The 22,881-nt window shown below is 35.2% G+C and overlaps 2 protein-coding genes across 2 annotated transcripts; one reads left to right on the top strand and one right to left on the bottom strand.

Annotated features, from left to right (window-relative positions):
* Window positions 1-120: 120 nt before the first annotated feature.
* Window positions 121-7,752, top strand: Gng5 (G protein subunit gamma 5). The gene is made up of 3 exons (XM_046443251.2): window positions 121-251; window positions 3,792-3,938; window positions 7,533-7,752. The coding sequence occupies exons 1-2, from the start codon at window positions 171-173 to the stop codon at window positions 3,915-3,917; spliced, it is 207 nt and encodes a 68-aa protein (XP_046299207.1). The 5' UTR covers window positions 121-170; the 3' UTR covers window positions 3,918-3,938; window positions 7,533-7,752.
* Rpf1 (ribosome production factor 1 homolog) lies at window positions 7,736-22,747 on the bottom strand. The gene is made up of 9 exons (XM_046443250.1): window positions 22,495-22,747; window positions 21,054-21,110; window positions 19,178-19,258; window positions 14,789-14,884; window positions 14,098-14,251; window positions 10,430-10,512; window positions 9,389-9,570; window positions 9,007-9,133; window positions 7,736-8,571 (listed from the first exon to the last, which is right to left on the bottom strand). Exons 1-9 carry the CDS (start codon window positions 22,720-22,722, stop codon window positions 8,530-8,532), a joined length of 1,050 nt encoding a protein of 349 aa, XP_046299206.1. The 5' UTR covers window positions 22,723-22,747; the 3' UTR covers window positions 7,736-8,529.
* Between the last annotated feature and the right edge of the window lie 134 nt (window positions 22,748-22,881).

The following is a 22,881-nucleotide window of genomic DNA, read 5'->3' as shown; positions in this document are numbered from 1 at the left end:
AGCGCGGCGCGCATGCGCACCGAAGGTTGTGTCACCCAGCTCAGAACCGGAAACTTGGAGACAAAGTTCGGAGCCCCGCCCCCGCTGCGCGCTGCCCAGTCGTCTGGCCCGGCCGACCCGCGACCTGCCGACCCTCTGACCGACGAGTCGGCCCTGCCCTCGAATTCGCCATGTCTGGTTCCTCCAGCGTCGCCGCTATGAAGAAGGTGGTTCAGCAGCTCCGGCTGGAGGCTGGGCTCAACCGCGTGAAGGTGAGCGGGGGCGGCAGCCGAACCGGGTAGGGGGAGGCGGCAGCGGGCGAGCCAGCTGGGGCGGACCGGCTCGCGGTGACTCTCCTGGGAGGACGCCTGTTCGGGCATCGATCGCGGAGCAGCCAGCTTTAGGAAAGTTGCCGCGCGGATCCCCGCGGTGGTTGGGAGGGCCCCCTTAGTCCGCCCTTCAGCCCCAGGACTTTCCAAGGCGGGCTGGCCTCCAGGCTGAAGAGCGGCCCGCATTCCGGTTTCCCTCCCTCCCTCCCTCCGCTGTGACTCCTCGGCTGGCCTTGCCAGCTGCTGCTGGTCCGCGCCCTTCCCTTCCCGCCCATCTTTACCAGCCTTCACCGATTTTAGTCTCTGGACTGGGTATTTTGACTTTTGATTCATGGCCGACTTATTAACTTTTTTTCATTTCAGATCTTTACCAGACCTACTCCAATTAGTACTAGGTTCTTAACCTCCAAATTCTCCAAACCACTGAACACATAATTGAAAACGAATTTTCTTGCATAACTGTTTTCGAAACTTTTCCGGAGTCTTACTACCTTTGTCCCTTACAATCTCGCACAAAGCGTGCATTTCAGACCTGGGCAATTTGCTTGGATCCCATCTTAAGTGTATCTACTGGTCCACATGCTAAGAAAGTGATTAGGATGGGCCAGAATTGGTCTTACTTACTTTGATGTTTCGATAGCATTGGCTTTATCTTGGGATATTTACTTTGGGGGAAAAAATCTTTTGTTGATGTTGGTATTGACAACCTGACATGGAAGTGCTGTAGCAAGTGTTTATTATTTTTAAAATCCTAAACAGATTGGCTTCTTTCTAGTGCAATATATAGGTTACATGTAAAACACTTGTGATTGAAAAAAAGAAACACAGGAATTATAAATCACTACCCTGCTAGAAACAGCCAGGTTCCAAGATGATTTGATTTTACAACTCATCAAGCAAGTCAGTATTTCTTCCTGAAATGTTTTGTGGAGTGAGGGCTCCTATTTAGAAATGTCATAGACCTAGCTTACTTGGTCGATGTAACCTCAGGAGGGAAGAGAAACTCCAATGGTCTTATTGTGGAATCTCCCTCACTAATGTGTAAACTGCATAGTTGTTCATTTCTCTAATCCCCAAATTCTCACTTCATCCCAGTGGTTTATCGTCACTGTTTTGGCTGGATTGAGATCTGAAGTTTGAAGTCATCCATTTCTTAACCATTATCATTCATGTGTGCCTCTATCACAGATTGAAGTGTACCAGGAAAGAACATGAAGGATCAGAGAGACAAAAGAAAAAAGAAAAAAAAAATGACACAGTAAATATCAGTGCTGCTTTGCCTTTGTCACCAAAGAAAATGAGTCCTCAGAGTAAAATACTCCAAGACCTTTACCTTGAAAATCCTAGTAGCTGCTGCCTTTCCAACTCACAGCTTGACCCTGGCCTCATACACCCAATTCTTCTGTAGATTTTTGATAGGAATCTTTAAAACCACCACAAATGATTCAGTTTTGCAATTTTCAGTTTCTGCCTGATGTTAGGGCTTTAGCAAGGAGGGGAGGGCATCCCACTTTGGGATTTTAAATGAGTCTTCTCATATGCATTGCAAAATGTGTCTAGGTTCTATTTCATATTGTGTACCTATTTTATCAGTGCCTCTGTGGTAGATGATTTTTCTGTTATTTTAAAACTAGCACAAACTTACTTTAAACCTTTATATGAGTACAGTTGAAAAAATTATTACAAGTACTTAACAAACTTTCTCACAGGTAGGTCAGCAGAGTGAAAAGGGACGCTAATAGTTATGTCAATTTAGTGTTTCAACTTTCTGGAGGGTGATTATTGTGCCTTGAAGGGTAACAGCTTGTCCAGTGTCCAGTTTTAGTTTGAGGTTTCCCCACTGCTTGGGATGCTGATTTTCACTGATCTCTTATTTTGGGTTTGATCTGTTATTGAAATCTCAGCTTAAATGTCACATCATCTCAGTGTAATATTTGGTTCCCAGTCATTTTTTAACGGATATCTCTTTTTACTGCAGAGAACCTTTTCTTTTTCCCACAACTGTCAGCACTGAAACAGCAGGGATCTTGATGTTCTTTACTATTCTCAGTGCCTAGAAGTAGAGCTGGCACATAACCATGCTTGAGTAGTTTGTGAAAAGGAGTTAAGTTGGACCCTACCTACATTTGAAACAGAAAATAAACAGGCACTGCACTGTCTTCTTACTGGGTCAATTTGAATGAAACCAAATCCTCTAACATTGTGGAAGCTGATTAATGCCCATTCCCCTACTTTTAACACTTTGGGGAAGTGGAGTGAGGAAGGGACACAGCCATTTGTGAAAGTACTTGTTACAAGGATTTTAAAAGTGCAGATACTTCTTACTCATGGGAGTTAATAAACATGGAACTCATTATTGTGGACGGTTGCATAAGCCAAATACAAATAAGATTGGAGAAGAGTTTAGATTCTCAGGATGATGGATTCTTTTAATAGGTCTGGGATACAGCTTGGAATATACAGGGGTTTTTGGTGGAGGGGACATTGGTAATGGAATTAACTCTTTCAAAGGGTACATAGCCAGAGCAATGGACATTTGCTATGTGTCCTTAGGAATAACTAAGACAGAATGAAACAAATGATTATTTCTTTTCTGTCTTCCTAAATCTCAATTCAAGATTGAGGATATTGGGGCATAATAGTCATCCAAGTTCTATATTCGAACCATTCAACTTATTGTTTTGCTATTATTGTACCATCAACTGTTAATGTTACAAAATTGTATGCAGTGACAGCTTTCTGCCTTTTGTCATGTGGCTTTAAAGGCTAATAACAAATCTCAGTTTTAACAACCTTTCTGAGCAGGCTGCCTTTAGAAACTGTATTTGTCTCAATTGTGACTTTCATGTGTATGCAGTGCTCCTCAACTAAGATTTAAGGCACATTTATGGTTTTATGCTTATTTTGTTAATACATCATCTTACCAGAATATACAAATAGTAGATAACTATGTGAATGAAGGCAGGCCTCTCTTAGTTCTAAATGCAAAGGAGTATAACATAAATTTGAAGACCGATGTACCATGCTAGTTATTCCACATTATATTCATTCACAGTAGCATTTTTTTCCCCCCCAATGACACGGCTTTCAGGACAAAGTAATAGTTTGCTAGAATGTTAAGACTGTTCTTGTTTATTCCAAAAATACCATGTACAGCTTTTAATTTAAAAAAGATGTTAAGTACTTGAACAGCCTATTACTAATAAACAAGAAGTGCTATGCTTTGTAGATAAACTTTAATAGTAGTTTCTAATAAATCATTTGAACTGAACTTTTAATAAGCAGGCAAAAGAACATACTATAGTTTTGTTTACAAGGAATGTTTAAGAGACGGTATATGATTGTTACTTTTCATTTAGTATATTCTATCTTTTTCTAAGGCAAGAGAAGTGCTGTTCAGTACAAGTATTTTCAAAGATTTGAGAAAAATCATTAAAACTTTACTAACTGGTATCTCCCCACCCCTTCTTTTGTTGTGTATAGGTTTCCCAGGCAGCTGCAGACTTGAAACAATTCTGTCTGCAGAATGCTCAACATGATCCCCTGCTGACTGGAGTGTCTTCAAGTACAAATCCCTTCAGGCCTCAGAAAGTCTGTTCCTTTTTGTAGTCAAATGAATCTTACTCTGAGGTAAGTTTCCTTAAGTAAAACAAAACAAATTCCCTTTTTATTTGCAGCACTTACAGGATCATTCCATGCATTTTGTTTGGCAGTCCCAATTTTCCAGTCGTTGTCAATTTTGTGAGAAATTGAGGATCTATGAAATTTTATTTAGTAGTCATGAACTGTCATTTCTGTTTCATCACAAAGAAGGTTAAATACAGGACTTAATAACCATAAGAGGTTTAGGAGAGTTACTATAAAACTCCATTTGCTGTGATAGTCATGTGTTACTTTTTATAGCACTGGTTTAATGACATGCATATTTTGGGGTCCTCAAATAGTAGATTAATTTTATTTTCCTGAATCAAGCAAATATTTAGATAGTTTTTTAAAGTGTGAAGTGTCCATGGGGAATGACTAATAAAGCACTACCAATTGATTTGGATGAATCCTCATGTTGCTGTAATAGAACCCAACTATAGGGCAGTGGAGCAAACAACTGGGAATTAGGAGAGAGAAAGTCAGTGGGGTACTTGCATAAGCAGATGTGGAGCTGGTTATTGGGAGTGAGGAATAGCAGGTTATACTTTTTCTTATTTGTTGTGAAAAAAACCTAACAGAGAAATGAGGTATTTTTTGTGGTGGTAGACAGTGGATTAGATTTCTAAGGATTAAGAAACAGCAAGAAACCAATTCCTGAATTGTTATAAAAAGAATGTTTCTATGTGTTAGTTGGTCTCTTCCAGGTCAGATGTCATTGTATAATAATGTATGTTTGTCCAAAAGAGATGTGACTCCTCTCCCCACCCCCCACCCACCCCCAAAAATGTTCTCTGGTAATTTAGAATATGAATTCAAGTATGCTATCTTTTGCCATGGTGGGGATTGAACCTAGGGCCTCACATATGCTGGCAAGCACTACCACTGAACTACATAGCTGCATTCCCAACCCTTTTTATTTTGAGATGGTCTTGCTAAGATTGTCCTTGCTGGTCTTTAATTTGTGATCAGTGCTCTGGCCTCCCACTTCAGGCTTTCAAGTTGTGTGTGCAACCATGCCTGGCTAAGGATACTATCTTTTTAAATCCTTAGTATTTAAATTAGGGCATGTACCCATAGTTCAATACTTTGACCATCAAACTTTAATGAATAGTGCTTTAAAAAAAAGATTTTGTATATAGCACACATCCTTTACTTTCTCATTTGAAAAGGTCAGGAACCTGCTTCCTAAAATACCTTGTTAAATAGATGTGCCCTCCCTAATTAAGCTTTGTAGACCTTGGGAGTATCCAGGAAGTCTGTGTGTAAGTACAGCATGTTTCCAGTAAACACAGTCATTGGTTAGGATGGCTAAGTTTTTTGAAACCTGGGGGTGGTAGTGGTGGGCACAACCAAAAAACCCTTTATAAGTAACAGAGTTTTCTCATAAAGTAATCTTTTAACAGTTTAGCACCTTCATATTTAATAGTCTATTTCCTTGCTTATGGCAATGTTAATTTCATTATTCATGAGAATTTCAGGATGTTTCATATTTTTTTTTTGTTGGTCCTTTTTAAAACTTACGGGTTCTGTTGTATTCACTTTACAAAGTGGTTTACTTTCATTTAACATAAAGTACTGTTAAGAAAACTGGGCAGGCTGTTAATAGTTTTATTTCGTATAAAACTATTAAAATATATAAAAATATAGATATTTTTATATAAAATATATAAAAAATATATAGATAAGTGTTAAAATGACTTGCTCAAGTTGATGAAGGTGATTAGAATAAGAACCCAGATTTCAAAGTAAAATAATGTCTGTTAACCCCAGCAGACTAAGAAAAGAACATTGTGGATATTATAAATCAAAGCTATTTTGGATAAGGAAGAAATTTGGGTATAAAAAGATTGCTTCTCAAAAACTTGAATATATGTACAGATCACCTTATTCAGATGCATATTATAATTTAGGAATTCTTGAGTGAGGTTCTAGAACTTGCATTTCTTATAAGCTCTCATTTTATATACTGATGGTGCTAGTCTATGCTAAATGGCATGGATATAAAACTACATAGTAGTGTTTACACTTAAAAAATGTGGCTTTTAAAAACTGTAGGCTATAATTTTTTTAAAAAAATATGGTAAGTTAACAGGCATATAAGAAATCACCATATAAGAAAAAAAAATCAAGAGTTTTTTCATAAAGTAATCTTTTAACAGTTTAGCACCTTCATATTTAATAGTCTTATTTCCTTGCTTATGGCAATGTTAATTTCATTATTCATGAGAATTTCAGGATGTTTCATAACATCCTGAAATAACCATTGTTACAGGCATATTTCCTTTTAAGAGCAAAATAATTTATTTTTTAAAAATCATAATAGTGCAGTTTTATATTCTACTCTATCCAGTGTCTCATGTGTGCTAGGCAAGTGCTTTGCCACTGAGTCACAGCAGCAGCACCTATATTCTCTACCTTTTAAAAATACTTAATGAATTTTCCTATTCCATTATTCTTCATAATTAAGATTTTCAGTGGTTGTATGTACCGTAACTTAAATGTACTTCATTTAATGTTGAAGTTTCTGAATTTGAAGCTATAGTGTAGCGGGCATCTTGGTGTCTATATATCTACTTTGTCTCCAATTTTTAAGATAAATTTTTGGAAGTAAAATTAGGAAACAAGAAATAAAAATTTGAAGTTTTAATAATACTTGATGATAACCACTGGCTATAGTATAGCACTTCACCAGTATAGTATTTCACTAGGAGCATGTTTTTCATATACTTACTGCTCTTCCAAATATTCTTTATTGAGTTTCTAGGAGTGTTCAGAGTTTTCTTGATTTGAGACTTATATATACTTTATTATGATACAGTGTATTTCAGCAGTAATCTTAGCAAGTTAATCTGTAAGTCTGTTTATAAACAGTCAGTACTAATAATGAGAATAGTTATGAAAATTAAGAGAAAGTTGGAAGTTTACTGCCCATAACATTAGTCTTTTCCCATCCTGTTTTTATATTCTTTCTTAAAAATCCTGTGATGTATCTGCTTTAAAAAAAAAAAAAAATAGATGTTTTCCAACAGGTTTCATTCAGGTGAAAGCTCTTTATAAACTGACATTTGAATGAAACCCCTTAAAGGTAATACAGATACTCCTAAACATGTGATAGTGTTATATCACAACAAACCCATCCTAAGTCAAACATGCATTTAGTATACCTAACAAAACAGGATATCTTAACATAGTTTCACTGTGGATTATCAGTTGTTTATCCTTGTGATCATGTAGTAGACTGGGAGCTATGCTCACTGCTGTCTAGCACTGACAGAGGATCATACTGAATATCCCAATACCAGAAAAGCTCAAAATTCAAAACCTAAAAGTATTGTCTTGAATACTTATTGTTTTTACACCATTGTAAAGGCAAAAAAAAAAAAAGATTGTTAAGTTGGGGACCATCTATATAAGAAGTATTGTTAAAGAAAAAAATAGGCAAAGAACATGAGCAATTAAAAAATATACACACACATATATATTAAATAAACAATGGTTACTGTTACGTATTCTTGGAAAAAATGTGAAAAATGATCCATGATACTTTACTCTAATTCACTTTTTCCCCCCTCCTTTCAGGTTTCCCAAACCACTGCTCAAGAACCAGTGAATATTCAAGAGAGCTAAATTTGAAGCCTGTACAAAAAGTTTCCCTATAACATGTGCCATAATATAAACTTCTACTTTTGTCAGTCCTTAACATCTACCTCTCTGAATTTTCATGAGTTTCTATTTCACAAGTGTAATTATTTTATATACACTGGCAGCAACATACAATAAAATACTTAGTATAAACGTTTATTGCTTTATTATTTTATGAAAAACATTGTTTTAAGCTGTTTTGACACTTGAAGGGGTTAAATTTTTAGTTCTAACTTTTCATTGTTTCACCAATTATATTATTTTGTGTCTTACCAAGTATAAATTGCAAATCTTTATTCTTTTAAAGTTGGGGTAAAGTGCTGTTTCTGTCCTTGAGTTATTTACATAATTTTATCTTAATAATATTTACAATATCCTCCTTTCCAGGGGTATTACCAGTTATACTTAAGTAGCCAGTTACTTGGATGGTTTTAGTTTAATAAGAATGGTAGTAGAGAGAAGATTGGCAATGAACGTTCCATTAGTAGTAGTAAGAAAAACTTCAGGATTTGAGACAGTACCTACTATGTAATACCATACCATGTAATGAGGTTAAAAAGGAGCAAGATAATGGGAAATCTGATAATAAATTAGGAGTTACATGGTATCCATCAACCATTCTGTTTATCTCCAGCCCACATGTTATTTGGGAATGTAGATAGGAAAGTTAATCTGAGTCTTTATTTCAGTTTGAATCATTCACAATTACCCCAATGTAAGCAAATTAATTGTTAGGCACCCTGAATTATAAATTCTAAATCCTCACCCAAATTACTTTTATTTTGATTTGCTATGTAGAGTGGCAATTCATGGCACTTGGTCAACTGTTCAGACATGAAGATTTATAAAATCAATAAATGCTATTTTGAAAAAGGTGTTCTATCACAAATAAATTACCAAGTTCAGCAAAATCCAATACTATTTCCTTAGGACTTTATAAATGGAATTTTCTTCGACTTGTATCCATTTCCCGGGGCTGAAAATTAGAGGGGAAAAATATATTATGAAAACCGTTTAGGTAAAGATAGTAAAAATTGATCTTTAGGCATAGGAAATACTAGCAGCAGTTCTCAAGAAACATGCAGTAGAATCACATAACCCAGGCCTAAAACAATGCTATCCTCCACCCCCAGCCATAACTGATCCAGTAGATCAGGGTTCCAAGAATTTTCATTGCTAAAGTGACATTGCCAGTTTTACTTTGAGAATCATTATCTCTTATGCTACTTCAAATAAGTCACAGTTAAGCCTCAGACCCAGATACCATATCAGATTGGTTCTTTCTAGCCCATAGGGGAAAAAATTCAGAACCACCGTTTAAGGTATAAATACCCAAAGATGAAAGCACAAGGTTTTCTTTTCATCACATTTAAAATGATTTAAATGGATTTCTCAAATAGTTAGCACTTACCTTATGTACCCATTCGTATTCTCCATATTTAGAATCAAAGGTTCCCTTCTGAAGTGACCTTAATTTTAAGGTAAAACGTGGTCCAAGTTCCTGAATTCCCACTTTCTTTTCACTCTTGAATATATATCTTCAAAGACAAAATAAGTTAATGCTAAAGAAATAATAGTTGGGCTCATTCAGACTAATTTCCTATGACACAACTTAAAAGATTTGCCATAATATATTAGAAAACAGATTCATGTTAAAGGGTTTGGGATGTGGCTCAGTGGTAGAGCACTTGCCTGGAATGTGTAAGGCCTCAGGTTTGATCCCTAGTACCTCACCCCCAAAATAAACAAAATAGGTTCATGTTGAAAATGTAAGTTCAGAATACATTTCTCACCTGTGAAACCTGAAGAAGATATAATCACGCTGATTGTGGAATGTGGCAACCTGCCTTCCAATAAATTGAGGATCATGGGGAAAGAGTGAAGCAAACATACGTCCAATTGAATGACCCAGTCGTGTTGTAAAATTATTCAGAATTATTTCAGGTACGTGTTCTGTGGGGTCTTTGCCTCTCCTCTAGAAAAATTGTGAAAAATCACAATAACAAATTAAGCTAAATTGTCAAAACAATACCTCTCAGTGCATGTCTTGGAACTTAGAGGTCAAATGAGAAACTTAAGAGTTATTGTATTGTTTTTTAAATGGCAGACTACCATGGATAGTTTATTAAGCCAATGAAGTAAGATGCAGAGTACACCAAAAAAGTCAGAAAATCAGCAATTTCTTACTAACAAGGGCTATTTCCTGTTTGCCATAAATCATCACAATAACAGAAGAAAACTGTTGGAGGAAGCCATCTGTGAAATGCACAAGGACCTTTTTTATTTTTCAGCATCACATCCAGTGAGGGGGTAGATCTGGCACTGGGAACTTCTCATGGCAGTCCCACCAGGGTAGACTGCCTGACACAAGTGAACCCCCCCCCCCCTGCTAGAAAGGTCCCACGATGCACTGGAGATGGGCGTAACCCACTAGAACTAAGCAGCCTACCTGCCCCCACTTCTATCCTGTTTTGGTAAAGAATTTTCTATTGAAAGCCTTTGATGTTTTCCAATACAAATAAAACAAACATAGGCTCTCTTGGCTAGAAGTTTAGACTGGTCAGCTTTGCCCATCTCTGCCCACTCTTTGAAACTACTTTCTGTGTTCCGTGGTCACTTCATGGTTCTACTTAGCTTTAATTTCTCAGCCAGCCCATCCCACTGAAGGGAAACCCATTCCCTCACCTGCACGGGATATGGGTGAGAAACTGTTAGGTAAAATATTGCTTTCATCAGAACAAATGTCATTAAAATGAATTTGATCTGCAAGATAAAATAATCTATTATTCAAATAATATGAAATCAATACCAATCAAGGATTGCATAAAACTTACCTTGATTTCTTTACGAAGACGAACACTGCTCATTTTAAAGTGAGCAGTTGGACCATTTGGCAAGTGACTCAATATAAGTCCATCTGTACATAGATGTTAAGAAACACATTATTTTAAATTGTTTAAAATAACTAGTGTCATGATTTGCACGTGAGTCCCCAAAAGCTCATGTGTGAGACAATGTAAGGTTTCGAGAAGAAACGACTGGGTTATGAATCTTAACACAATCAGTGAATTAATCCCCTGGTGGGATTAACTGAGTGGTAATTGAAGATAGGTAGGGTATAACTGAAGGAGGTGGGCCTCTGGGGGTGTGCCTTTGGGGTATGTATTTTGTATTGGGTGAATGCTTCCCTACATCACACCCTTCCTTCCTCTGTGTTCAGCCTCACCTTATGCCCCAAGAAATGGAGCCTGCTGGCTGTGAACTGGGCAATTTAGTAGACCTGTCTTAAAAGTTTTTTAAAAGGGATAGGTTTGTGGCTCAGTGGTGTAGTACCCCTGGGTTCAATCCCCCCAAAACCTGCAAAAAAACAAAATAAAGCAAAACTCTTAACAAAATGTGGGATGTGCTTCACCATCCATCCAGTATGTGGTGAGACCTCTGAAACCATGAGACACTAAATAAGCTTTTCCTCCTTTACACTTGTTCTGGTCAAGTCTTTTAGTCACAGCAGCCAAAATGCTAACTAAAACAAGTAGTCTCCTACATGTCCAAATGGCCTTAAAATCTGAAGTGATCACTAATTAGAACAAACTTTAAAAAAAAATCTGAAGTGAGTAGGTGAATGCATATATTCTCCTGGATTAATATGTATCAGAAACTCAAAAACACATCAGTCAACCTAAATCTTTTCAAGAAAACAACCTAGAGCATATCTTTTCTTAAATAAATAAATAAGAAATAGCCAGTCATCACTCTTAACAAAGTTATCTTGCACTTTCAACTAAAGTAGGTAGGAAAAAAGTTACTTAAAGACCACTACTCAAGCAGGAATAATGTAGCAACATAAACAACCTAAGTTTACTTCCATATTCGGAAGACTTATAACCCTAAAAATGCCACTTTTTAATGTTTGTACTGTTAGGATATGGTATCAACTTAGAATATGCCACAAGACCAGAAATGTTTAAATGTTCTTATTGAAATCAAAGTTATTAATATTTCTTAGGTTTTATTACTGTACTACAAATTCAAGCAATTAATAACTACTTACTGTCTACCATAAACAGAATTATGCCAGACACTCTTAAACTACAAATGAAATATATTACATCTACATATAATCAGCAAGGTTAGCAGCCCAAAGACTAAAAGTCCCAACTACAACAAACTTCCATTCAACAGTCCTCAGGTCTCTAGCACAACTTGACTTGAACCTCTCTCCTTTACTTTCCCATGAATTTATTTTGGCTACTGTCCATTTGTACTTTAAGCAGGAAGAACTAACAGCTATGGCCTGGGATTTCAATTTATAGTGTGCTTTTTGAGTTTAAGGAAAATTTCAAACATGATTTTATCTGACTCAGAAATTGAATCTTAAGGGCTGGGATTGTGGCTTGGCAGTAGAGTGCTCGCCTAGCACATGTGAGGCACTGGGTTCAATCCTCAGCCCCACAGAAAAATAAATAAAGGTATTGTGTCCATCTACAATTAAAAGTATTTTTAAATAATTGAACCTTAAATGTAGGTCAGAATCAAGACTATTTCAATCCTTATCTGTTTACAACATGAAATGTATAAAATACGTTGCTATTCCCCCATCCCAAATTTTAATCCTCCACCTTCACAAGTTCTCATTTCTACACCTGCCTCTTTACCCTGTTATTGTCACAGTTGAGATTCTTGAGATTTTCCATGTACATCATTGAAAACAGTATTGTGGTTAGTTCTATTCTTTCCATGTCAAGTACATTCTAATACAGACTATAAATCAAGTCTGGATTTAGACTTTGGTTCTCTGAAATAATAAGCTATGTGACTTTGCAGTGTCGTTTCATTTGCACCATAGTTTCTCCTGTGCAAAGTGACAAACTAGATACCTTCACAGTCTTGATAGCTGTACCTAATTTCACATTCTGTTGTTACTAACTCAAAGACATCAATATGGCACTTGTAATGTGGCTACAAACTGCCTTTCTTATTTCCCCTTTTTCTTTCCCCAACTATTTCCTGACTGGTAGGCACCCACGCAATCTCATATTCTTATATTTCATGTTTATCTTATCAGTGCATTTTTTTTGGCTGTTATTTTGAATATTTGCAGCACTTCACTCACCCTAAGATCCACTGCAAGTCCCACCTTTTTATAGTCAGAACTCTGCTCCAAATCTTTGCTATCATTGTTATTTACCACAGCACTTGTCACTTTCTCCTAACTATCTGTTAACTCTGGAAAATAGGTCTTTTTCTTTCGGACGTTAGTGACTACCACATCACACATTACCAGCAAACATTTTAATTCTTTCTTTCTTTTTAAAATATTCACCACATGTGCAACTTCATGAAATATAGGAAGTGTTTTTGTATCATCTGCACATTGAGAAAATCATCAAATATTAAGGGGACTAGGAAGTGTAAAGGTCATTTCTTCTAACCCCAATCAAGGCTTCAAATCCTTCCTAGAACATTCCCAATAAGTTGTGGTTTATGTCAAAAGCAAAGTACAAAAATTCAAACTCATCAGTTCCTAAAAAACTTTCCTGGTATCTAAACAAAAAGCTTTATGTTATTGCTAATACCTGACACAAATCATGCAAACAAAACAAGGAGTCATGGCTATTTCATTCAGTAATGAGGAAAAGAGGCTGACAGCTTACCCTACAAAGTATCCAATATGGTAATCAGAAAATAATATATTTTAGGTAAAAAAGAATACAATTTTATAAAGAAAAGGCAGTGTAATTTTTCTGAAGATCACAGATGGTATAAATGCAATCTGTGTCTTCATGAAATACCTCAGTAAAAGAATAGAAAATTTACTGAATTATATGTCTACTTCTTTGTTAAGAGTTATGGTAATCTTGAAATGACTGTGGTTTAAGTGACAAAAAAAGAGGAAAACAGACCTTGGCACTTTATTTTGGGGGGCAATTAAAATAAGCAGCATCTGCCTTAGAAATGGATCTTTTCTGGAATAGTTAAGTGTTCAAAAGGTTTTAATGTGGTACATTAGTCTGGTTAAGACAAATTATAATATGGCCAACAAAGCACCACATTACAATATTAATTTTTGCTTCTGGAAAACTACTAGTATAAGTGAATAAAGAAATATATTTCAGTTATATTTAAAATAATAAAACCAATAAAAATTACTTATGTTTTAAAAAACAGTCTTTTAAAACATTTATATAATAATCAATATTCACCGATATAAAAAGAATATTGTCCCATGACTGAATTCCCTGAAAGCTGATGTCTCTTATCACTGCATCTTTTATCTAAGGATTAAAACAATGTCTTGGGTATATATATTCCTAATAAATGTTTGCTGAATAAAAAGGAAAAAAAATCTGTTTGTAGAATCTTGGATAAAGATATTAATTTTTTGGGAAAAAAATATTATGTTCTGGAAGTTATAGGGAAATTTCCTATTATCTTAAATATATTTTTAAAACAAAATGAGAGAACAGACAGGAAAACTTCCTTTTATTTTTAAAAAGGATACTTGGTGTTTTACGATCTTCATTAATCACAATCAGATCTGTGAAGTCCCTTGAGATGCACTGTGGAATAATTTTTTTCAGAGCCAGTCCTCTTCTATAATAAACATGTGAGTCTGGTATAACTGTAGAGAGCTGTTCACAAAGTCGTACTGTTCTCTATAAACAAAATAGCAAATATTTTCAAAAGGGCAAAAGAATGTTATGTGTTATATTCTCACAAGAAAAGGAATAATGATTATTATAGTATTATTAATAGACAACAAGACTGGGAAAAGAATGAAATCAGAACATTGTTTCATTTTTTATCAAAGGCTAATCATCCTAAAGCATCAGTTCTCAACAAGGAGTGATTCTGCTCCACCAAAAGACATTTGGCAATGTCTAGACATTTTTATGGTTGGCTACTGGCATGGAATGGACAAAGGCTAGGGATATTGCTAAACATCCTATGATGAACAGGATAGTGTACTCTAACAAAGAAGTACCCAGCCCAAAATGTTAATAGTATTAAGGTTGAGAAAACATATGAAGAATCATGCTTAGTGAACTCATATCCTATCACCAGTTATTTTTACATAACTTATTCACAGGCATTATCTAAGACATTAACTAATTCTTCTGAATAGAGTACTTTAAATAGTAGTAATAAAAGTAGATTAAGAATTCAAGAATTATACTAATGGATGTGTTTACCCCATGAGGTCTATCTGATGTTGTGATGAGTATCTTGGGAGAAGTTTGTCTGTTGAAGTAAGAAGCAAATTCATCTGTAGCTTCATCATAAGCAACCTGCAAACAAGGAAGATAATTTTACATCAAACAAGTATGCTCTACTGGTAAAGCACTGTCATTAATCATCTATTTGACACAGTTTAAAGAAGACATAGGAGGAACTGATGTTAATGGCAACATGAAGAGGGTGGATGATTTTGTGTCTGTAGAATACAAGTATAAAACTAGATAAAATTGTCAAAAATTATTTCAAGACACAGAGTGTTATGGTTTAGATAAGAGGTATCACCCCAAAGCTCATGAGACAATGCAAGAAAGTTTAGGGGTGAAAGGATTGGGCTATGACAACATTAATTTTACCAGTGCATCAAACCACTTGAATGCATTAACTGGGTGAGAACTATAGACAGATAAGGTGTGGCTTGAGGAAGTGGGTCACTGGGGGTGTGCTTTTGAGCTATGTATTGTATCTGGTAAGCAGAGCCTTAGTCTCTCTGCTTCCTCGTGGTCATGTCCTAATAAGCTTTCCTCTACCACACTCTTTTACCATGATGTTCTGCTTCAACTTGTGCCCAGAACAATGGAGTTGACCATTTAGGAACTGAGACCCCTGAAACTGTGAATGTCAAATAAACTTTTCCTCTTTTGAAGTTGTTCTTTTTTTTCCTTCTATAAACTATTTATTATTTTATGAACAATATAAATATCCAGATATAGGTTAGAACTGATTAATTCAAACTGAGTAGCAAGCACAAACTTAAATGTTTAATAAAAGAACTCTGAAATTGTTCTTGTCGAGTCTCGGTCACAGCAGCAGAAGAGCTGACTAAAACACCGAGGTACATTTGTTCTTGAAAAATGGCTAGAGAAATGTGCAAGAATATCAGGAATCTTGCCTAGAGCTATTCCATTTCTCTCATTAGTTTGGTTGGTGAAAACAGTAACAATTTCAAGGGTGATGGCAGGTAAGAACTAGCAGTCTTGGATTCAGAGATGGTGGACTAGACCAAGACAGGAATAGAGCTTTGTGAGATGAAGGTGAAAACCTGCACAGCTTTGCCAATCCAGGTTAGTAGACCCCGTTCAAGGTGGGTATGAACTGGCCAGAAATTTAAAGGGGTGCTATGGAAATGAAAGAGTCATACAGTGTTCAAGATTATTGCTCCATAATTCTTGGCTGACAGCTAACCTCACATATGTATTGGGGGAGATCTGAGAATCTACCTAATGTGAAAGACAAGAGAGACTTGAGAACTGATTGCAACCTTGAAGGCATTCCTCAACCCACATGCAGCTCGGAGGAAAAAGTATGTATGTTTTTAGGTCCTGAGGTGTCTCAACACCCAGGTGCCTAATCACTCACAGACCATTAAGCCACATAAACACAGGAGCAATTCCTCAGGAGAAAGTTTAAAAATAATTTTTAAAAACTGCTAAGCAGAGATATTGTGCTACTATTGAGGAGACAGATTCCATGTTGTAAGGCCAGGAAAATTAATAAAACAATAACCATTCCTTATATTGGAATTCAGACATGCTACAATATTTGGTCTAAAATATCCAGTTTTCAACCAAAAGAATTATTGAGTATATAAGAAACAAGAAAGTATGACCCATAATCAGGAAAGAAGTAGTCAATACTTAGTAAGTGGGTTCGGATATTGAATTTAACAGACTTCAAAGCAATCCTATTTAATACACTATAGAATTAAAAGGAAAACACAGTCTCAATACCAGATCTGACAATGGAGAAGAATCAATGAACCTAAAAATTGACAAATACATAGTCTGAAGGACAGAGAAAACAATCATATTAAGTAAAGCAAAGCTGGGAGAACTTGTAGGATAATGTCAAATATTTCAGTAGTATGTAAAGGAAGTTCCCCTTAGACCAAAGAGAAAGGGCAGGAAAAAAATATTGAATAATGGCTGATAACACCACAAGTTTAATGAAAAATACTAACTTACAGATCCAAGAAGCTCAAAAAATTCCAATAGAAAAAAAAAGAGAATGATATCTAAACACATGAAAATCAAACTGCTAAAAGCCAACACCGGGAAATTTTGAGTGAAATAAAAGAAAGCACAGGGAAGTGATGATTAGTGGAAATAAGGAAGGCTAAAGTGCAGAAGATGGATATGTGGAGGGATATGTTCAAAGTATTAAAAGAAAAAAGCAAGAATTTTATATTCTTCAAAATTATCTTAAAAATGAAAGCAATATGCAAATTTCTAGGTAAAAGTTGAAAAAATTGGCTTTATTAAATCTGTTATAAAAGCAGACTAACAGGGGCTGGCTGGGGATGTGGCTCAGGTGGTAGCGCGCTCACCTGGCATGCACAGGGCGCTGGGTTCGATCCTCAGCACCACATAAAAATAAAATAAAGATGTTGTGTCCACTGAAAACTAAAAAAATAAACATTAAAAAATTCTATCTCTTAAAAAACAAACAAAAAAAACCAGACTAACAGAAATTCTACAAGCTAAAAAGAAAATGACATTAGGTGGTAACTCAGATACAGAGAGTGAAAAGAAGAGTAATGTGAACAGTAAAAATGCAGTCCATTAAAAGACTATATATATGTGCATACTTTTGATTTCCTTGAAAAGCATGAAATTTTTTTGAAGAAGTAATTATGACTGTACTAGTACTGTACTTGTTAAATTTTATCAGAATTGTATCATCTTTATTAAAGATGCATGTTGTAATTCTTTTCTATTTTTTTTGTGTTAGGGATTGAACACAGGGACTGCACATACTAAACAAGCAGCACTCTACCACTGAGGTACCTCCAACCCCAAGGTTCACTATAAAAGTCCTAAACATAGAGAAGTCATAATATTTGAGATGGAAACGATTTAATCATTATACATTGTTTACATGTAACAAATTATCATAGTATACCCTATAAAATGTCAATTAAAAATTTAAAACCAAAGAAAAAACTAACGAAATTACAAGAAATCAACAAAGCTGTCATTATAGGAGATACTCAGACTTAATAATGAAAGCAGCACATTTTAAAAGTTGTGGGAAATACCAAGAGTGGTATTTGGAAATTTGTGGCCTTAACTGCTCACATCAGAAATTATAAAAAATGTGCAAACCAATAAAACAAATCACAATAAATGCAAAGATGAGAGAAGGAAATAAAAAGATAAAAGTGAATTCGAATTTAGTAGAGAAGATCAAAGAAAAAAGTTATTTGGTTATATCTCTTGTAAATAACTGTCTAAAATGCCCAAATAGGAATGAAAAAGGTCATTTCTACAGTCTTGCTTATGAACACTGACACATATTAATTCAATCAAAGTACTAACAACACCAAGCAAGATTTTAGAAAAAGATAAAATATAGTAACCAAAATGGGTTTATCCCCAAAATGCCAGTATTTAATATTAGAAAATCAATAAGATGTCATTTGCTAGGAGAAAAACCACATGATCATCACAATATTTGCAGAAAAAGAATCCAATAACAATCTATATTCATTTGTGATAAAACAAGTATAAATGGAATTTCTTTAACCTATAAGGAGAATCTACCTTGATGACATAAACATTAATGATGATACACCAGCAGTATTCTCTTTCAAATCAGAAGCATGGCAAAAATACCGTTATTGCTTTGCTATTTATCTGACACTATGCTAAAAATTCTAGTGAACACAAAGTGGGGAAAAAATGAAATATTAATGGATTTAAACAAAACTGTCATTTGAAGAAGTTATTATCTATACATAAAAATGAAAACTGTACTTAGACAAATTATTAGAAATGAGCATAGGTAAGCTATTGGCTTAGAGGACCACTATCCAAAATTCAACTGCATTCTAATAAATCAGTGAACAAAACAATTTTCAAAAAGAAGCAATTTACACTAAAAAATATATATATATTCAGGAACATCTCTAACAAGATTTAAGATAATCTTCCACTTTGCATGTTATTTCTTTAGACAGTCTGCAAGAGTTTTATGAGTATGCAAAAAAGTACCATCAAATGTTATTCTTAGATACCAAAAAGTAGTCCAACAAACCCTACAAACATCTACAGTATAGAGACTCTTAAAATATTCAATATGCTATTCAGAGATTAAATGACATTTAAAATCTTACCTACTCATAAAATTCAAAGCATTTGTAAAAAAAATAAATATTTATTGAAATTTTCTATAGCAGTACTGGGAAAATTCAATTATAAAATAACTTGTACCAAAAAAGACAACATGCCAACATTATAGCTGGATCAGTATTTTATACAACTTAGCCAGCCAGCAAAATATTAACATATCAACATACAATTTATCAAGGATGATCATTCAAATTCATTTAAGGCTTCTAACATTACCTCTTCATCATTAGGGTCTACTACAGTTTCATCATAAACTCGTTGGTTGTCAATGGTCTTGGGTATAGGCTTTGGTGGAGCCTAAATAAAAAGAGAAAGGATAAGGTTTTACAAATAAGCATTTTACATTATATTACAATTGTGGAAGAAATTCATAAATACATTAAAAACATAATCTGTTCTCATTTCAACCCACTGCTACACATGCCATAAAACTACATCAATCCTGATAACAAAACTAAAGAATACTGCTTTTTAACCATCTGAGCAGAGACATATACATAACAGAAAAATAATTACTGTTGAATTATATGGCTTAAAAACTAGGCCAAAGTAGCAAAGAGAAGTAGCATTCACAATAATTATCCACTACTGACAACAACAAAAGCAAATAAACAAAAAGATGAAAAAAAATTACAGAAGTATATATGTATTTGGTTTTGTTTCAATTCCTTCAGATAGCTAGTCAGAAATATATAGCAAAGTCTATCCACAGACCATGTAATTCTACTTTGGGAAATTTACAGTAAGCAATAAAAGGGGAGGGGATGGAGCTATCTATAAAGAAATATCACTACGGATAGTATCACTATTTCTAATAGAAATAAAAAAATAAATAAAACAAATATCCAATATGAGGGTAATTACTACACATATTACCCATACATTAACATGATGGGATACTGCTAAAATCATGCACAATTAGAGGAACAAATTATGTAAATGACTGTCAAAGATCAGGAACAGAACTACACAAATACTATACAAAATGATTGTCTTTGGAGGGAAAAGCCACCAGGAAGAAGCAAAAATAATCAAAAGTACATGTACACTAGCAGAGATATGAAGAAAATGTGAACTAATAAACCAGTCATGATTTTATTTTTTGTTACTCTGAACAAATGCTGTAGGAAGTTTTAAGTTATCTTTAAAGGAGCCAATTCTAGGAAATCATCTTTCAGCACAAAAAAATGAAAATGTTTTCAAGCGATGATTAAGACATTAATTTGTTGTAATTGATTATTGAAGAGTTTCAAAGATACTAACATTGCTTGATTCATAGAATTTTGCTGGTCAAAATAGTCTAACAGTGACAATTTCATATGATTTAACCTAATACTATAAAGAGAATGCATGAAAAAGTATTTAATTTATATAAAGTCTTAATATTTCTCTTCCTCAGAAAACCTTATTCTTACTTGTTACCTTATTTTACAAGAAATTATAGTGGAAAGAGTTGAATGTTTTTAAAAGTTTTCAAGTATAAATCATAACCTAGAAATATGTATAAACAAAATGAAACTAAATGAAAATTAAACTTAGCTGTGCAACAATGTGGGAGTATTTTTAAATAGTGCTTTAAAAAAATTTCAATGAAATATTTCATTTATTATTACCACAAAAGTCACCAAATCCCCTTGTAATACATATTTTGCTCTTTTCTTTGCCATAATCCATCCAGGTCTCACCCTGCTCCCATTCTATACAGGTTCATAATCTTCTTTATCAGCTCTCATTCTTACATGAACTCCACTCTACTATAGAAAAGACTCCATCTGGTCTTTCCACAGTCTTGCCTGATAAAAAGCCTTTTTTGCTTCAAGTCACAAAAGCTAAAGACCAAAATGTCTTGAGGAGTCTTCCCATTCCCAAACATATAAAAAAGACATCCAAAACACCATCATTATGCTTACTATTTAGGTACACATTTGGAAGGAAAAGCCATCAGGAAGAAGCAGGCAGGAGCAAGGACAGAAAAGTGTTTGCTATGTTATTTTTGCATCTTTCTATAAATATAAAATATTTCATAAAAATTTAGAAGAAGTTATCAATGTAATAGCCAAGATAGAAAACAGATGACTAAAAATTTATTTACCTTATCACCAAGAGCCTCTCTCTCTTTTTTCAGTTTTTTCTTGGCTGCTAATTTTTCCTAAAGGGATAAAAACAAAAGAACAATATTAAGAAACTACAGGTTATATCACAAATACATACTGAAACTACAAATTGATAATGCTATGAATACAACACTTGTAATCCATTAAAATAACCATCCAGATATAGATTTTTATATCTAAATTACTATAAGCCAATCAACAGGATTTGTTTAACAAAGATCTTGCTTCTTCAAAAAAAAAGTGTAAACTGGCAAGTTTGAGCATTTAAAATTTCACCACCTTTTTTGCTACTCAAAAAATCAAATTTATGAAAATGCAAAATATGTATCTAAACAATTTAACAAGTTTTGTTTTACATAAATGATTACATCCTAAAGATCATGGTTATGACAGTTGAATTTGTTAGAAAGCACTAAAAATAGAAGTGGGAGATGAGTTTGAAGTTGCTTCCAATAAAATTATCCCTAGTTATCCTCATATTTTATAATTAAAATATTCTTTTAAAATTAAAAATGTGCAAAGTCGGGTAGGATTATTTGTTATAAATCCGTATCGTTTGATTTCTAGACAGAATGCTTAACACACAACAGAACATACTTTTCACCCCCAATGCCAACTGACCCTCAATTCATTGTTTCTGAAGTCACTGTCCCAAGAAGACTCCTAGGATTTCCCATCCTGATACTTGCATACCAGAATAGGTTAGATGTCCTTTGAATGTACTCCAGTGGCACAATGGCACTTATGTAAGAATCAATCCCTGGCCTCAAAAAGTCTAATAAGAGGAGACAGGCAAATAAAAAGAATACTATGTGTGAATTTCTATGATATGCAAAAACAAGCAAATGCTTTTCTCCAACAGCGATTTCATCACAGATAAGCACTAGGACCTTGGGAGAGTCATTTGTTTCAGTTTGTTTACCTCTCAGAGCACAATGCTTTAAAGAACAAATACAATTACTAGAAACTTAAGACTTCAATAAGTGGTGCTGCAGGAATCAGAAACAATATTTTAAGCTTGTTATGTATCGCCTGGATCACAAATGCTAAAAATTAACCAACGTTGGGTAGGCTGGGTAAAACAGGGGTTGAGACTCTCGCCTTCCAGGCAATGAGGGAATAATTCTCATTAGTAAAACAGGACTGCGGATTTTCTTCCTTCTAAGTGGAGAACCCTCGGAATGAGCCCTCCGCGCAGATGACAGGGAACTTTCCACCCACACGGTCAGGCAAAAGGCTGTACACAAGTCTCCAAAGCAGAGCGCAGGAGCCAGGACACGCGAGCCACTAGCATCACCCTTTCAGATCAAACACTGCGCGCCCACCCGCTTTCAAAGTACAAACTAGATTTCGTGAGCCCCGGAATCCTCCACGCGACGCACACCACGCATGCGCCCGGCAACCTCCGCCTCTCCATACCTTCCGCTGCTGCTGCTTCCACCGCGTGAACATCAAGTGTCGCCGCTGTTTGTTCTTAATCTCCGAAATGCTGAAGCCTGGGGGAAAGGCAGCGGCTTTCGGGGGTTGGGCTCCGCTTTCCGTCGCTCCATCCTCAGCAACTGCAGCCTCTTGAGGTTCTTTGGTAGCGGCTTTCCTTTTTAAGTTTTTTTTCCCGCTGCTGCCATTCTTTTCGCCGGCCTTCGCCATGTTGTTTGCTCCTTTTGCTCCCTACGGAAACGGAAGTGGCTCTGTTCTCTGACCGGCTTTGTGGGCTTTTACTTCCGGTGTCGTGAGGGTCTTTAAAAAAAGTAGAGGGCTTTGGGAGCTTCAGACTTTTTAAGAAGGTGCCGAGATTGAGTGCCGATA

This window comes from Marmota monax, unplaced genomic scaffold (assembly GCF_021218885.2).
Source record: "Marmota monax isolate L192 unplaced genomic scaffold, Marmota_monax_Labrador192_F-V1.1 WCK01_AAM20220418_F8-fsc00046, whole genome shotgun sequence".
Classification (NCBI taxonomy): domain Eukaryota; kingdom Metazoa; phylum Chordata; class Mammalia; order Rodentia; family Sciuridae; genus Marmota; species Marmota monax.
The sequence above is the reverse complement of the archived record's forward strand: the minus strand, read 5'-3'. Positions and strand labels throughout refer to the sequence as shown.